The sequence below is a fragment of the Chelmon rostratus genome, chromosome 16 (assembly GCF_017976325.1).
Source record: "Chelmon rostratus isolate fCheRos1 chromosome 16, fCheRos1.pri, whole genome shotgun sequence".
Lineage (NCBI taxonomy): Eukaryota > Metazoa > Chordata > Actinopteri > Chaetodontiformes > Chaetodontidae > Chelmon > Chelmon rostratus.
The window spans coordinates 13,460,396-13,477,007 of NC_055673.1; the positions used below are offsets into that span (position 1 = coordinate 13,460,396).

Consider the following 16,612-nt stretch of genomic DNA (forward strand, 5'->3'; position numbering starts at 1 on the left):
CTTTGTGGAAATGTGCCAGTGGCGACCCCGAGGCTGCAGACTGGAGAGAAGACTGTCCCAAACCGGCGTGTGTATGACGTAATGCAACTAGAATATGGAAGCCCTTTAAGAAAATCCATGGCAGCATAATCACATGGAAATTTAAGATAAGATGTTATACATGCTTGTGCGGTCCAGTCATACTGAATTAATAGTACACCTATAAAGCAAGTTATATTAATATAATACTTACAGTTGAGACAACATATGTCGAGGGTTTTTTGCACCTCAGGCACAATTTCAACTCAAACATATTAACAATGTTCATGTTAATAGGTAACAACTCTACACTATCCCACTTCCACATGCACCAGTTTGTCTTTTTTATGTTATTTCGTCTGTTTCAGTCAGTTTAAATTTTTTACTTGTATTGTGTTAAGTTCATTGTAATTCATTTTCTTTGTTGGTAGAAAAAAGCTAAAAACTTCAACTATACTGTAACTTTGAGTGAAACATTATGTTGTACACTATAGCTTATATGTGTGTTTGTGTTTGTGTGTGTGTGTAACAAAAGCTACTTTTTGTATAATTTTTGTCACTTTATGGATGCTACAGAGCTATTTCTGTCATAGTGGACAATCTTGAGTTTGACAGATTTTCACAGAATATCAACTTTGTACCAATCAAATTAAATTGAATGAAAAGGTCACAGTGAGCTCACTCGCTAGCACTGCAGGCATCAAATGAGTCCCCTCATGAATACCACAGTGTTATTGTTGTAATGATGGACTGTCTTTCCATAAAATGCCTCACATTATTTTGGCAAATCAAATCCTCATTGTGCAATATCAGCTCACCGGCATGCTTTTGTTGCCTGTAATCTTCTAAAGCAATCTGGCAAAAAATGTAATTCTGTGCCCCATAATCCAGATATTAATATAATGTAATCAAAGCTAGGAAAGCAATCATTTTAGTGAACCTCAAGTCACTCTCAGTGATACAAATGTGTCTACAGATGACAACAGAAGTCACGTTTAATGTAGAAAGTGTATTTTTATTATTTCAAACTTCACCTTACACCCAATAAAGTCTTCACCTCATACCTGCCTCCCTCCTTCCCTCTTCCTGTCTCCAATTATTTTGACAAAAACTACTCAGACCATGTCGCTGTGTTTGTTCATGACATATTTTCCTCTTCTTTATCACCGTGCTGCTGTGGAGCTGCAGAGAAAGTTAGTGAGAAAGATGGCTGGTAGGATTAGCTGCCGATAGGTTAGAAGAGGGCAGCGTGAGGATATCCAAAAAGAGAGAACAAGAGAAACTGGTGTGAAGACAAACTGTGATGTGTACCCATCTCCCCCAGCCCTACCCACCCCCTAATGCAACCCCCTTTTTCTAAATGGAACCAACAAAACAATCATTGGCTTGTTATTTACATGCACAGTATCCCCACTGCTTCCCCCCCCCAACCCACCCACCCACCCCCCTATAGACACACTAATGCCTGATCCCAAAGCCATCTGCAACCCTAATCAACAGCATGACATGTAGAGTATTCTGAATTTAGTTTCCTGAAAACAAAATATCCTGGCAATGGACATTTGATTTGATTTTTGCTGTAAGCCAGAACTTCAAAGCATGAGTCTGGTGATATTTTCTACTTTTCTCATTGTCAACAAGACCAAAACCGACAATGGGTTAATCCAACTAACAAACCTGATATAGTGTGTTCCTCTGTGAAATCCATTTTTGTCCAAAACACACACATCAATGAGCCTGGGTGACACGTTACTTCATTATGATGAACATGATGACTGTTGTTTATTTTGAGATGATCCCACGTACGCCATCCTGCTGCTGTAAATACTCATTAGCACAGCACATGCACAGCTGAAAATAGTCCCCAACAAACACACTATGTAGTGCTCTTTGAGAGGTGTTTGCTCAAAAATACAGTGTTCGGCTGTTTTAAGAAATAATTTAGCCTTTTTTTAACAGTGTAAGCATATTTCTGTGACCCTTTTTTTTAAGATGGAACAAAAGTTTTGACAGACGGATGAGTGCATTGTTGGTTTTGGTCAGCAATAAAATATACAAAATATTGCCAGCCTGATCCTTTAAGAAGTTCATCCTTTCTGCTCCACCAGCTCTGCTTTACCGCCTCAGCAGACCAGAGCTGTGATGTAAAAAGCTTGAATGTCAACAGTGGTTTTAACGGCATTGAAGGAAAGGAAAGATGGCTTTGGGAATGGGAATCGTAAGACTGCTCTAGTTTGACGTCACCACATTCTAAAACGACAACAGGTACGAGCTGTGCCTCTTTTTGTTATGTGACCCCCACCCCCACACACACGAGAATCCCCTCCAAAAAAAAAAAAAAAAAAAAATCACAGGGACACACCGAGAGTCCAGGGTGCAACCACAAAGCACCAGCTAGTCCCGAGGAGCTACACAATCTCTCACACACACACGCACACGCGCACACACACACACACACACACTTGTGGGAGTGTTGAGAGCTGGCAGTTAAGTGAAGTGTGTCATCGGTGATTTGACAGAGGTGTCCCCAGCTCTTGTTCCCCATAACTCTCCTCCTCCTCCTCCTCCATCTCATCACACCACCCCGGCATGCTGGTTCTTCCCTGAGCTCTGTACATTCTATTCAGGGCTGTATTTCTCTTTCTCGGACACAAGCACACATGCACACACGCACAGACGTCTCTCCCTCTGGGTGGGGTAAGTCCATTCCTTGGGTAAACTGTGACACACAGAGAGTGTAATCAAGGCAACCGCCGCTTTCCATCCACAGTGACACCGTCAGGGTTTGGCCTGAAGGGGGCGCTACCAAGCGTTAACCAGCCCTGGAAATGAGATTAGCGGAATTCATCAGTGACTACATTTGCATGCACTAAATATTTGTTTTTTTGCCTTCATTCCAAGGAGGTAATATTCCTACTAAGCGATTGACATGGTTAATAAAAATAATTATTGCTCTAATATTCCAATTTTGATGCAGCCGTGCATACACAGATTAGCGAACACTACCTCCTTGAAAAGGCTGGCACTGAGATATTTATGCATATCAAGAAACCTGTTGATCTCCAAGTCTTTCAGAATGTTTAAAAGTAGTTTGTCTTTTCTAATCTTATCATTCTCCTTCAGACTAGAAATGTGGGCTTTCCTATTGTGCATGCATCTCTATCCCAGTCTTGCAAACTGTTAGCTTGGCAATGCACAGAGCTGACTGTACACAGGCAAGAGGCCGGGTTCTGCAAACTGTGAATGAGATGCATATGCTGAATGTGCTGTATTCCAAAGCATGCTCCCAAAACCTGAACAGTATCAGCGTATGCTACATGTCTTAATTGGAAAATGATTCATTCTGAATAAGACCTAATTCAGAAAATCCAGCCGGAATATGCTGTTTACATGACCCCAAACCTTTTTACAAGTGAAACACTATATCACTGGAGTTCCCCTGAAGACAATATGTTCTATAATAAGATCCATAAGAAGAAGAACTTGGTGGGTATGTATTTGTAACTCACGTGTAAAGAGGCTGCAGCTGCAGATGAGAGGACTTCTGAGGAGGCTGGTAGCCATATGAGTCAAAGCCACCAATGAAATCAACTTCAGGAGAGAGAGAGAGAGAGAGAGAGAGAAGGGATGACATCATTCCACTTTCCCTTAAATCTGTATTTTTTTTTTTTTTTACCAAGTTTTGTGTTTCAAGATCAGATTCTATTTTGACGTGAAAATCTATTAAGGCATCAGATGGTATGATAGTGCTCTCAGAATACCTTTATAACACCCGCTGTGGCATCAGAATCTGCAGAGGTGCACTGATACATCGTCTATCTCACTGCTTCTATGTCACTGATACATTGTTCTAATCTTTCTCAGTCGATTCAGAGGAACAAACTCATGTGGTGCCAGCTGGAAAAGAAAACAGTCCAACCCTGATTGTCTACATCAGTGGAGCTATAGACCACAAGTTAGGGATACATCTTCTCAAGAGCCAAGATCTGACATTTCAATAAAATTTGGTTTATTGTTATCAGGTGTATATATTGGCCAATAGGTTCAAAACAGAAATGTTTAATTTATGTTGAGCTAATTTAAAAACAGTGATTCTGGTCTATATAAACCTGATTCAAAAAGTTGGGACACACTCACACACACATCACATTTACATGCTCTTGTACACATAAAAGCCAAAGGTTTCTCTTGTTTGGGGGGGAATATTAATTTTTCAAACAAGTTGGGACAGGAGCAACAAAAGGGTGTGAAAGTTGTGGAATGATCCAAAAACACCTGTTTGGAACATTCCACAGGTAAACAGTTTCATTGGTAACAGGTGATAGTATCATGATTCACAAGCGAGGATGGAGCGAGGTTCAACACTTTGTGAACAGATGATTGTATAAAGGATGTTACTACATGGGCTCAGGAACACTTTGTAAAACTGTTATCAGTAAGTTTGGTTGCAAATGATTGCATTCTGTTCCTCATTAGGCTTTACGCAGCGTCCCAACTTTTTTGGAATCTGGGTTTTAGTTTGTCCACCAGAGAACACAGTTTGTTATCTAACTACTAAATGTCCCACACTGTAAATACGTTGGTTACAATTCTATATAAAGACAAGTCTAATGGATGCTTGTCAAAATGTTTTGTTTATGTTATGTAAAAAAAAAAAAAAGCATATTGGTCGATACACATGACTGGATTTTTCAAACTATCATATATAATATAATAATAATGCAGTGGCCTGAAAACTTCAATATCAGTTGGGATATTTGATTAAAGCATCAAAGACATCTATATTAGACGTCACCATTATTTCATCACCACTATGTTGTGACATGTATATTATTATAACATAGCATCTGTTAGGAGATCACAGGTACCATGTGACACTTCCTTGTAGAGGAACTCAATCGTTTGATGTCATATTGTAACTGCGGGACCTTATTTCCTCTGCTAGCTGAGAATGAAACACCCACAAGAGGTATGTAAGGAGCAGTACCATTCAGAAACACAGATGGCACACCCAAGCCGGCAGACAAGCACTAGCCAGCAGACAGACGGACACTCCGACGGTGGGAATATTTCGGCAGACTTCTTTAATACTCCCCACAGATGGAGCGCTCAGATCACCCAGAGGGAATCCTCTGCAGTGATACTGCTCAGCATGACTCAGGCAGGAGAAAACAATGAGCACTCACATCCAAAGCCCTGGATCGCTAACACAGAAGCCCTCTCGACGGTATGACATAAGTAAATCTAATCGGCTGAACAAGGTGCTAGAGGAGGATCAACAAGCTTTTAGGAGAAGACAAAAGCACTCACAGCTGTCCTCGTCATCCTGGAAGACTTTGCTCACATAGCAGGCGTACACAAAGCCAAAGAGCTGTTAGAGAAGAGATGGTCAGAAATTAGGTGACTGTTGTAGCTGAGTCACTGCTGGTGTATGACTGTCTCATAGAACATGTTTCAGCAGAAAGTTGAAAACTAGAAGGCAAAATAATGTCTTATAACAGTGTAAGAAAAACCATGTGTGATCATTTCTCTGTGTGTGTGTGTGTGTGTGTGTGTGTGAGTGTCTTAGATACATACAGCCAAGAGGATCTGGATGGCTGAACTCAACACCTCTATGTACTGGTAGTCAAGGAGACACCCGGACACAGTGATGACATGGTGGTCATCAGGGGCCATACGAGAGTCTAGCACTGGCGTTACCAGGCAACCAGGACCATGCTCCATCCACCACGAGCGATGAAGGGATGTGTTGAACGTCATGAGAAAGTCCCTGTCCTGAACACACACACAAACACACACGCATAAAAGTGGGATGACAACTTGTGATTATTGTCAAGGCTGATTAGATAGAAACATAGAAACAATGGAAGCAATCATATAAAAAAAACATAACACAGCACGTCCTTAGATTTGAGAGGTTTGCATGATGCATGACTTAAACCGTGGGTTCCTGACCTGGGGGACTGGACTAAAGAATCACAAATTTAAATCTCAAGGGCCGCAATGCAAGATCATACACAACCACAAGTATAAATGCACAGAACTTACCTGAGACAGGTTTCCAACCTCCAGGTAGAAGCAGATAATGAATGAGTTCCAACCCACCCAAAGGACCAGCCATACTGCATACTGCCAGACAGATTCAGCGATCAATTTCTGCACGCACAGGCTCATGTTTATCAATTTAAAGTAAACAGGAGCTGGTGGGGGATATACTCACAAAGATGAGGTATCTGAAACGAAACTGCACGGTGCCGAACATGCCCAGGATGACGGCCATAATGTGCAGGAAGTTGGCCAAGATGGGAGCCCATTGGTAGCCCAGGAAATCAAACACCTGCCTCTGCAGGGCTGCCACCTAGGGGATAGGGGGAGGGGGGTCACACACACACACACACACACACACACATTGAGGGAAAAGACATATTCGTAGAGACACCCACAACTGAGGACATATGCAAATGCAGAGAAACACAGCCATCACAAGTAATCATGGTTTCAAACACACACACACACACACACACACACACAGTGACAGGGACACATGCACAGGTCTGCCGCAGTTGTTTCCATGGTAACTGCCTGGAGCACCAGCCAGTCCAGTGACTGTAAAAGAGGAGCAGCCCCCAAAAAGCTCCCCCAAACTAATGAGAATCTATGGGCCAGATCTCCCTACCACACAACAACTCATCGGTCCTGTAAACAATAACCAGGACAACAAGCCCTCACGCTGCTGCCGTCCATGCCTGCATCACGCTCACTACAGGAGCAGCTGATACTGACTCATATTACAGACTTATTACATTTTAGAGGAATAGTCTTGGACTATTTGTAGGCATGGAACAGCTAACTTTAACTCCAGAATGGAGACCAGATGGTGAACAGGGCCTCCTTGTCCCTCTTGTGCTTAACATTCTCATGGTTTTGCCAAAATGGGGCTATCACCCCTCTCTCGACAGACATTACAGACCACCCTGACACCAAAGTGCCCCCCCTGACTGCTCCCACTGCTTCAAAGACACACACACACCCTCGCCTGTAATGTGGCATGGCACTCCAGCAGCTGCAGCTCAAAGCTTTTTTAGTGTGACTGCACATAGAGGCTGGACAAAAATGTCTGATTACAGTGTGCGTGTCTGTAGCACGCTGCTCTAATTATATCTTCATGCCAAGTGAGTGGAGGCAGCTTTGGCACAAACACACAAACACACACACACACACACACACACACACACACTCACCAACTGCAGTGAACATATCACAAGCAGCGTGCATCTCCCCTCGCACTTCCCCATCTTGGAGGGCTCAGGACGCGGCTTGGAGCCGCGGAGGCTCCGGGGGAATGACGGGTCCCCGGTCAGATCCAGACTGCCTGGCCGTCTCAGCTCACACCATTCCCGGCTGAATTCCCCCAAGGCCGCCGCCTCCTCCTGTAACCCTGGTCTGGCGCTTCCACTCACAGTGAGTGACCCATCTTGGCCGCTGTTTTTGTCGGTAAATACCAATTGTGGGGTGGTTTTCAGGAAGGAGAGGGGGAAGGAGAGGGAGGAGGAGGAGGGGGGGGCGTCCACTTCACGCCGGCCTGCTGCGGTCCGACCACCACCGACAACCGAATCACCTCGGCCACACCTTCAGGAGAGGGGACACACAAAGGCACAAAGAGAGACGGAAAGCTGTCATAGTCTGCCCCAGGCCACAGACAGAAATGAGCATCATATGATACCGAATCACACGGGGGCGGCGGGGAGGAGGGGGCCGACCCCGCAGTGTTACTACGGCTAACGTTTGGCTACATGCAAACCGCTACGGACACAAAGCAGCCCGTTGTGACTCACGGTTTTCTAGGAACGGAAGAGTCCTCGTTCCCCACAAACCCCCGTTGCCCCGATCCTCTTCTCCTCTAACTGTTCGGGCAAAGAAGTCAAGTTAAAGGCGGATCCGCTCACCAGTATCGGGGTCCGGACTCCTTCGCTCCGTCTCGCAGCGTCTTTTGTCAACAATCGGTGCCGGGGCGGGCGCAGGAGGAGCCGGGGGGAGAGAGAGAGAGAGAGAGAGAGAGAGAGAGAGAGAGAGAGAGAGAGGGAGAGAGACGAGGGGGTGGGGGCTCTCAGTCACCGCGACCCCCTCGAGGAGGAGCTGCATGGATTCTGCAGCCCAGCGTGCGTGCGCGCGGCCGAGCAGCAGCCCCGCGAGGGGCTCGGAAGGAGCACAAAGGAAACGGGGGCTCGCGGCGGTGGAGGAGGAGGCTCAGACAGCCGAAAATAAACGAGAGCGTGGACGAAGACCGAGGACGGAGCGCTGTGACCCGCGGCCGCTCGTCTCCTCGGCCCGCGGCTGTTCAGGGCGGAAATAAACACAATTAACAGCCTTGTTTCCTCTCGTCTGCTCACCATGAGCAGCGGAGCAAAGTGAGCTTCACACGAGTTCAGGCAGCTATCAGTGATGGAGAGGCAGATAATGGCAGTGTAGGTGGTTATCGCAAGGCCACAAGACAATCAATGACAAACCAAACCAGTGCATGTTAGATCCAGTTTACAACCACTTCTGTTCCTCTAATAAAAGTGATTAAACAAGCATGTTCACATTTAACTCTATTGTGACTGCACTGTAGCTATTTATAGCACTTTTTGTTATTTGCATTTATCTCATTTGAATTAATCTTGACTATTTTAATTGATTCCTTTCTCTCATATTATTGTGTTTTAAGTGCATTTCTCCACCTGATGTAAAGATCCCTGAATTCCCTTTTTGAGAGAAGCTAAGCTTGCCTCGCCTCACCAGACAGCAACACTCAAGCATGTTTCATTGTAATAGATGAAGTGACCCGAAATCAAAGCCCTACTTAGCTCAGTAAACCCATGTTCACTGTGTAATTAGAGAAAAAAACTGCAGTCACATGCCAGTAATTCTATATAGTGCTAATTAAACTGACCCGATTAGACTAATCCAGAGGTTGAAAAAGCTCAGATCCTGCACTGAAAGAGGCAAGATGGAGAAAAGACACACCAATAAAACTGTTACATTATTGTTTTTAAGACAGAAATGCATAAAAGTATTTTCAGTAAAATGCAGAGGGGTTTATTCTTCATCTTCTCTTACATTAATTCTTTTTGTCTTCATGTCCATTCTGTCTTTTCTGTGAAGCACTTCGAACTGCAATTCTTATTTGAAAGGTGCTACACAAAGTTCAGTTCATTCATTTTTTTTACTGTCGAACAAGAAGAACATAATTAAAAATAAGACAATATAAGATGATGTGAAATATACTCTTTATTGAGAATTGTGAAAAGTTCATTTAGAATTTTAAATTTCCATTTAGAACTGCGACAAATAAGATAAAGTGCAGGATAATATGAAGGGTGAGTGTGTGGGGAACTGAGAGAGTTTATGGGAATTAAATTCATTAATTAATAAAATAAACGTTTTTTTCTACTAATTTTCCTTCAGAAACCTGGATCTCCTACCAGAAAGACCATTCCAGAGAGGATGGTCCAGATTGCCGGAGATGGGTTTTGTTTTCAGTATTATTTGTTGTCTGAAAAATGCTAAAAAGGAAGGATTTTACTGCTCACCAGACAGTTTTGCTCAATCAATTCCTGTTTTGCGCATTCATATTCCCACAAATGCAAATAACTGGGAGGCTGAGGGCAGTTCCGGACTTCCTGTCCACACTGACCTTCCACAGAAACAGTCCTTTCTTACATTTTGCCTCAGTGTTTATATCACAGCTCGTCAGTATTAATGTGTTAACCTGTAAGAGGTAATCCATAACCTGCTGCTTAGTTTGACCTGTACATCTTCTTTATGAATCCCTCACGTTTAAAGTAAATAGTTAACACAAGTGTCATAAACTGTACTAGAATCAAAGGTACAATGTTTTCTTTGGAAGTGGATGGATGTTTAATCTGCACATAAACACACCACACTGTCTTTTTTACAGAATACAGAAGTTTATTAAAAAGAAAGAAATCAGAATAAAAAAAACAAGTCATTGTGGAAGCTGTTGTGACTGAGCGTTATAAACTTCAAACACATGTCCTGAGGTTGTTCTGTGACAAGCTGTAGCACATGAAATTACAGAGACTAACCCGCTGTCGAACACCACCCATACACTTCTGAAGCAGGACCCTTGCTTGCAGGACACACACACTCACACACACATCCAAGTTTACACATGCGCGCGTGTACGCACACACACACACACACACACACACACGCATACATGCTACTGAATTTCTCCCATGTAGAGTCGTTTATCACTGGAGCCAGACAGCACTGTGTGGAGGGGCACAGAGAAAAAGATGATTTACCTCTTGTTGTTATTATATATAACAGTATGTATGACAGTGTGCAGTCTGAGACTAAAGCAGTTGTTTGACCCACCTATAGGCTCCTCCGGGTGGAAGGCCACTTCGTTGACAGAGCCGGCATGGCCTGGTAGCTTGTACAGGATCCTACGTGATGTGGTGTCCCAGATATACACAAATCTATAAACACAGACAAAGTAAGAAGCTGGAGTGACTCCCAGAGTGAGACGATGCACAGCCGAGACACATGAGACTGAAGGAATTCTGTTATGATACATTTTGTGTTGTGTATTTTTTCCAAGTTATTCTATTGTTGGTGGATAAAGATAGAAAATCAATTGAAAGAGGTAAATTGCACTGAGATGATAGCGAGATACTTGTTTAGAAAGGTGGACCTCTGTAGTAATGTACTTTATAACTAAAGTATTATTGCATTATAAATCTGGACACAAACTCGGTGGGTTTAATGCATGTTTAGGACTCTCTGGAAGTAAGCTCCTCAAATGCAAACATATTTAAGTCAACAAATTAGGTATGATGAATATGTATATGTGTGTGTGTGTGTGTCGTTGCCTCTCACCTGTCAGCTGAGCCTGCAGCTATCTTACTGCCGTCAGTAGACCAGGAGCACCTCAGCAAGTTCTGGGAGACAGGACCAGATGTTAGAAACTGCATTAGCAACATGACACAGCCATTCTACATGTGAGCTACTGTTACAGTAATAAGAGGAAAGATGAACTTCTTTATTAGAACGGACAGCAGGGAGCGATGGGAGAGGCTGCGGAGGATGAAAGGAGAAGTCATGCAACCGCAGCCGACAACAGGCGTAAACACACCCAGCAGGAGTGCAGCTGTTAGTCTCTTATGCAAAAAAAAAAACAAAAAACAGGCAAAGACTGAATCAGTTCACAGGATGAAGGCACAGAGCGATGGTTACTGCATGTGAGGAAGTGAAAGTTTTAGGAAAAGAGAATCTATGAGACTGTGACAATCACAGACACAAACCCTGGTCTCCTGGGTCATACGCGTCCATCTACCCCACCTCCCTCCATTTGCTGACTTTCCTTCTCTTTATACTACGTCACCTTGTTCTGAGTGTCTTACATTGCTGTGGACGTACTTACAGTGGAGTCAGGTGAAAGCCTGGTGCATCTCATACAGATGCTAGAGGGTACATTGTGCGTCCGTATGGGACAGAGCGTCTGTATTGGACGCTCTGGGAATTAGACCAGGCCACAGGTAACAGTGAAAAGCAGTATCAGTTTCTTTGTGGTGAGCCTTAATGTGTCTCTTCAGGTTTGTTGTATTCTCACCAGCTATTTCATAGCGGCATTGCTTCCTTTTTGATAAAGCAATCTATTCAGTATTTCCCATCCTCATTGTAGCAAAAATGGGTCCAAATATCACCTCATTTCTTTCTCCCAAGCTCTGTTGCTGTCATTATTAACTGTTATTTGCTTTTTGTAAAACAGTTGAAGTAAGTTACTCCGAGCCCTGACTGTGCTCATTGTGTGCTGCCGGTGTAGTCCTGATTAGGCGCATGCTGCACAGTAAATGGAACTGCTGTTTTGAAGAAAAACAAAAGCCTCTAATATTTCATCTCTGCTTTTTTTCATTTTTTAAACTACATTTTATTCTGTTCTTTTTTTGTCATCAGCACTGCGTGTTCAGACAGTCAAAGTGTTTAATGATGTCGATGGTGTCTCGTCATCATCTAGTCGAACATATTTCACCACAGTGTCATCAACACAATTAAGATCAACTAGTTATTTGTTACCTTTTCAAAGTTGTGAACGTTGCCCTGGAAAATCTTCACACACCTCTCCTTGGGTGCGAATGGTCGAACATCCCAAATACGCACTACAGAGATACACACAAGGAGTCAGCCAAAGAAGATTTGAACGACCTGAGAAAAAGGCATTTCTTATTCTGTTATTATGCACACAAACATCCTACCTGTGTTGTCCATGGAGTTTGAGAGAAGGTATGATCCCTCCGAGCTCAGGCTGAGTCCAGTTACTGAGTCACCATGGCCGTGCATGTTGTAGATGAGCTTGTTCTGCCTCAGGTCCCACACCTGCACAGCACAAAAAAAACAGCTTTGGACAGGGTTTATACAGAAGGACATACAGTGTGTAGGCCTGTATGTGAAGAGCAAAGAGTAGGCTTGAGCTGCAGCAATATCCACAGGCCAAGAACCTGTTGTCACGACTGCAGTTGGAGCCCAGGGGAAAACCATAAAAACGATGTTCTCACAGCACATGAACACACTACAACACGACACGTCAACTACAAAATCTCAAAGGGGCCTGCAGCAAAATCTGTGGAAGGGGTAGGTAGCAGAATGAGGACAAAACACCAGTGGAATTCTTCAACATCAGTATAAAAGATGCAAAAGTGAGGAGGATGAAGCAGCGAATTCACCATTTTATGGGATTAGCAGAACCCGAGGGAGGCATCTTCACAGTACACTTGACAATGGGCTAAATACTGTGTTTAAGAACCTTATTTTGCTCATACCCGAATGAGAAATGCAATGTGTTTCACCAACAGATATTAGTCCGTGGCTTTTTAAATGGAAAGCACTGCATCCTTAATGACTGAACTCATCGCCTCCACAAAAACATGTGAGCAACGCTTTGTTCCCATCACTATCACAGAGTTTAATATCCGCAGCAATTCTTGTAAGCTGGAAGAGAAGCTGCCGGCACTGTTTCTAATTCTCTAATTTGTCTTTATTCTTACTTGTAGATTTTTTTTAAACTCTTTTAAAACAACTTTATGGTCATAACTGTGATACTTTTTGTGTTTGTGTGTGTGTGTGTAAGTGGATTAGAGGGGGCTGTATTTTTTAGGTAGGGTAATTAGGGAAATAAATAAACACTTGGGGTCGGAAAACATACACAGCACAAGATCCCGAGACTTCTTCTGGTGTTGTTTCTTTTATTGTTTGCTTACTTCATGTATTTCTGTACTGCTTCTGTGTGTTTTTTGACTAAACCCTTTTCTTATTTATTGGCAAATAAAGTTCAATTTGATTTGATTGTGGTTTCCTGTTAGCAGCTTCATCCAAAGGGGAAAAATCATCCAAAAACGCAGAATCAATTTTCAAAACTTTTCCATCATAATTTATCCCATTTTCACAATTTAAGTAGTTTAAAATTGGCCGTGCTGATGGAACTTGGTAACGTCACCTGGTCTGGCTTACGGCATACGCGAACTGTGCGCTGACGCTGGCAGTCATGGCTGACCAGAGCCACTTCCCCCATGCTGTCAGCATCCAAACATTTTGGTGCAAAATCTCCACCCAGTGCAACTAGGGACTGCCTCTCTGCTGAGCCATGTAAAATATTTGTTTTTCAAAAGCCACACATTATTAAACACACACTTCCCATTTATTATTGCGGATAAGTAAATTGCGAGTTTTGCTAAGTTTACTCACTCTTAAAAAATTCTTGCCACAACTAGCTGCACGCGCTAAAGTGTATCACATGATCCATGACAACATAATGGTCATGCATTTTCAATTAGTAATACAAGGAGTGTATTTTGTGTGATGCCAAAACGATATATATACACAACTTTTCCAAAACATTTTGTGAATTCCGTACCATTTCCTGGCCTGGAAAATTGTTTTTTCTAATTTCTCAACTTTTCCAGGAATTTCAATACTGTGGAAACCCTGTAGAACATTACTGTGTACGGTGAAACCTCCAGGTTTTGAAAAAGATACTGGAGCATAGTACCTTGATGTCATTGTCAATGCCTCCTGACAGGATCTGGTCACTGGTGTCATTGAATGTCACGGCCAGCACCTGGTAGGTGTTCTGGAATGTGTGGATCGCCCCTTTCTTACGAATGTCCCACAGCTACCAAGGTGACAAACACAAAGAGAAAGATGAACAAGAGCCTGATCAGACCAACAACTGGAGTCTTTGACATTAATCAGTAACGAGATACTTGTTTTACAAAACACTGTCTATTATTGAGACGAGTGAGTGTGTTGAACCCAATGATCTGGGATAAAAATGTCAATTAAATATCATCCCATGGCATCTGGAAATCTCACCTTAACTGTCCCATCATCGCTGCCAGTGCAGATGAGCTGAGGCCCTCGGCGGGCCGGGTAGCAGGTGTTAACGAAGGAGGTGTGGCCCTTCAGACGCTTGATCCTCTCGCCTGTTTCACTGTCCCACACACCCACGGTCTTGTCTGTGCTTGCCGAAAACAGCAAGCTGAAATGCAGTGAGACAAACAGTTGGTCAGCCCTTTTCTAGACACAGTTATCAACCCGCTGCATTAACACATCAGTTCAGAAGCTTGAGTTCAGCCAGCTAGTAAACAAATGGGAAATATGTGTCACTCTCCATCGATTACAGAAGCTAGAATAAACAGTCATGTTTGCTTCTTAGTTTGGTTGCAAACAATGAAGAAGACAATATTTATTTTATTCTCACAAAAGTCATTCAAAACACTTCATGGATTATGTGTTACTAATAACTTACTTGTTTGAATGTAATTTACACTTAACTGTATACAGATTACTACCTCTAAATATACTAGACTCTACCCATGGATTCACCCTTGTGACAAACTCCAGCACCAAAACAACACAAAGGCACTTTTCAAACTCACTGACTCAAGAACAAACAACCTGCATGTCATAGGTGTTCACAGAAAGGCTAAATATAACATGAGATTTTTATCCAAAAAAGGCATCCATACCCACTAACTCTCCATGTTTCCTTCTATTTGTTCACTCACATTTTCAAGTTTATGCTATACACTTTGTCAATACAGTTGATTTCTTTGTCCATCCATCAGAACACACCTACCACATTTATCTATGATCGTTCATACCTGCCATCTGTGTTGTAGTGCAGCTCCATCACTGCTCCACTGTGGCCCTTCAGAGTGGCATAATTATCACAGTCTCCATACACATTCCACATCACTGCAGCAAAGAAACACAGCGTACATGTTATTCACAGCATTTGAGAGTATGAATACATTTTAACAAGTACGTGTGAACTGCAGGATTGTCCACTTCTTGCATTAGTTTAATTGTTAATATCTTACATATGAGCCTGTCAAATCCTGAGGAGGCCAGCGTGGCTCCGTTGGGGTGAAACTTGCAGCAGTAGACCTCGCCCTCGTGGCCAGACATCAGCATAATGGGAGCCTGAAGGCTGGAGCTGCGTGGGGGACCCTATGGGAGACACATCACAGGTCATAGTGGCTGTCTGACTCTGCAGTTAGGGCAGGGTGAATTGTTAAATAGATAAATGCATTAGAGCAAGTACAAGAAGACATAGTCTCAGCAATAAAGACTGACAGCCCAACATTAGCTCATTCACTGTACATAGGTATCAGCAAATGTGTCGACAGACCTGACGTGGAATTCATTGTAAAGTGTCATGTGGAAGCTGAAGCCACAGCCTCCAAAATGACCATAAAACTGAATAAAACACTTTAAAAAAAAAAAATGCTTCAATAAAATTAAACATTATAACTATTTTAGCTAGATGCACATAATAACCTGGCAACTAAGTGTGTATTACAATACTAAGAGGACCTTCTTTCAACATCATAAGTGTGTCACATAATCTATCTATGTCTAATATCCAGCTAATGTTCGTTACAGTGGACTGCAAACCGCATTTTCGAGACTTGCGGAAGCAAAGTGTCAAAATCCCACTAGATAATAACAATTATAGATATAAAGTCTAAATATCAATGCATTCCCCAGTCCTAGCTGAGCATAGCTGACTGTGAGTTGAACATCACAAAATATCCTGCTTTTGAGTTAATGTAATGTTATTTTATCTCCCTGCTTAGTGCTTATCCCCTTAGCTGGCAACCTAGCCCCGTTTAAGCACCGAAAAAAACAATTCCTAGTCCAGCTAGTACATTTAAGAAGGCGTAGGACAAAAGTGCTGTGATGAAAGCACTCTTCTAGCTACTAGTTTGTAACGTTATAGCACATAGTATAGCACTCTCCGTACCACGGCCACGAGTTGCTGCGACTGCGCCGCCGCCACCAGCTCCGTCCGGGGCCGCTTCATGGCGGTAGGAACCACCGCCATGTCCGCCACTCTCTTCTTAGGTTCAATCATCCTGGGTTAGTGAACAAATAACAGCAAAAGTGTTGATAATTAAAGCTATAATCTACAAAAAATGAATGGACGTCTTACAAGAACGGACGTCGAATGGCGAAACACCAACGAAGAACATAAGAGGAGTACTTCCGTTCGATATGAGGCGTGTGATTGGTCGAGGCTAGCACA

General features: G+C 42.9%; 2 protein-coding genes across 3 annotated transcripts; both read right to left on the reverse strand.

Moving 5' to 3' along the window:
• Positions 1 to 1,478: 1,478 nt before the first annotated feature.
• nkain1 (sodium/potassium transporting ATPase interacting 1) lies at positions 1,479 to 8,050 on the reverse strand. Of its 2 annotated transcripts, none has more exons than XM_041955389.1 (8): positions 7,965 to 8,050; positions 7,260 to 7,647; positions 6,239 to 6,376; positions 6,067 to 6,147; positions 5,596 to 5,793; positions 5,329 to 5,389; positions 3,528 to 3,609; positions 1,479 to 2,840 (listed from the first exon to the last, which is right to left on the reverse strand). In XM_041955389.1, the coding sequence occupies exons 2-8, from the start codon at positions 7,311 to 7,313 to the stop codon at positions 2,831 to 2,833; spliced, it is 624 nt and encodes a 207-aa protein (XP_041811323.1). In that variant the 5' UTR covers positions 7,314 to 7,647; positions 7,965 to 8,050; the 3' UTR covers positions 1,479 to 2,830. The 2 variants fall into 2 exon arrangements, with proteins under 2 accessions (XP_041811323.1, XP_041811322.1); XM_041955388.1 differs by having other exon boundaries at positions 7,854 to 7,978.
• A 1,906-nt stretch (positions 8,051 to 9,956) lies between these two features.
• Positions 9,957 to 16,538, reverse strand: snrnp40 (small nuclear ribonucleoprotein 40 (U5)). The gene is made up of 10 exons (XM_041955577.1): positions 16,331 to 16,538; positions 15,405 to 15,534; positions 15,186 to 15,279; positions 14,395 to 14,560; positions 14,072 to 14,194; positions 12,282 to 12,402; positions 12,103 to 12,185; positions 10,906 to 10,967; positions 10,402 to 10,505; positions 9,957 to 10,293 (listed from the first exon to the last, which is right to left on the reverse strand). The coding sequence occupies exons 1-10, from the start codon at positions 16,439 to 16,441 to the stop codon at positions 10,244 to 10,246; spliced, it is 1,044 nt and encodes a 347-aa protein (XP_041811511.1). The 5' UTR covers positions 16,442 to 16,538; the 3' UTR covers positions 9,957 to 10,243.
• Positions 16,539 to 16,612: the final 74 nt, after the last annotated feature.

Excerpts from the sequence above, each read along its gene's own strand:
- nkain1 (XM_041955389.1), bottom strand. The coding sequence starts at position 7,313 with ATGGGGAAGTGCGAGGGGAGATGCACGCTGCTTGTGATATGTTCACTG. Across the intron at positions 6,377-7,259 it reads TGATATGTTCACTGCAGTTG|GTGGCAGCCCTGCAGAGGCA; the intron begins GTGAGTGTGTGT and ends CCTATCCCCTAG. Across the intron at positions 3,610-5,328 it reads CCAGGATGACGAGGACAGCT|TTGATTTCATTGGTGGCTTT; the intron begins GTGAGTGCTTTT and ends TCTCTCCTGAAG.
- snrnp40 (XM_041955577.1), bottom strand. The coding sequence starts at position 16,441 with ATGATTGAACCTAAGAAGAGAGTGGCGGACATGGCGGTGGTTCCTACC. Across the intron at positions 14,561-15,185 it reads CACTACAACACAGATGGCAG|CTTGCTGTTTTCGGCAAGCA; the intron begins GTATGAACGATC and ends ACTGCATTTCAG. Across the intron at positions 10,294-10,401 it reads CCACCCGGAGGAGCCTATAG|TGCTGTCTGGCTCCAGTGAT; the intron begins GTGGGTCAAACA and ends CCCTCCACACAG.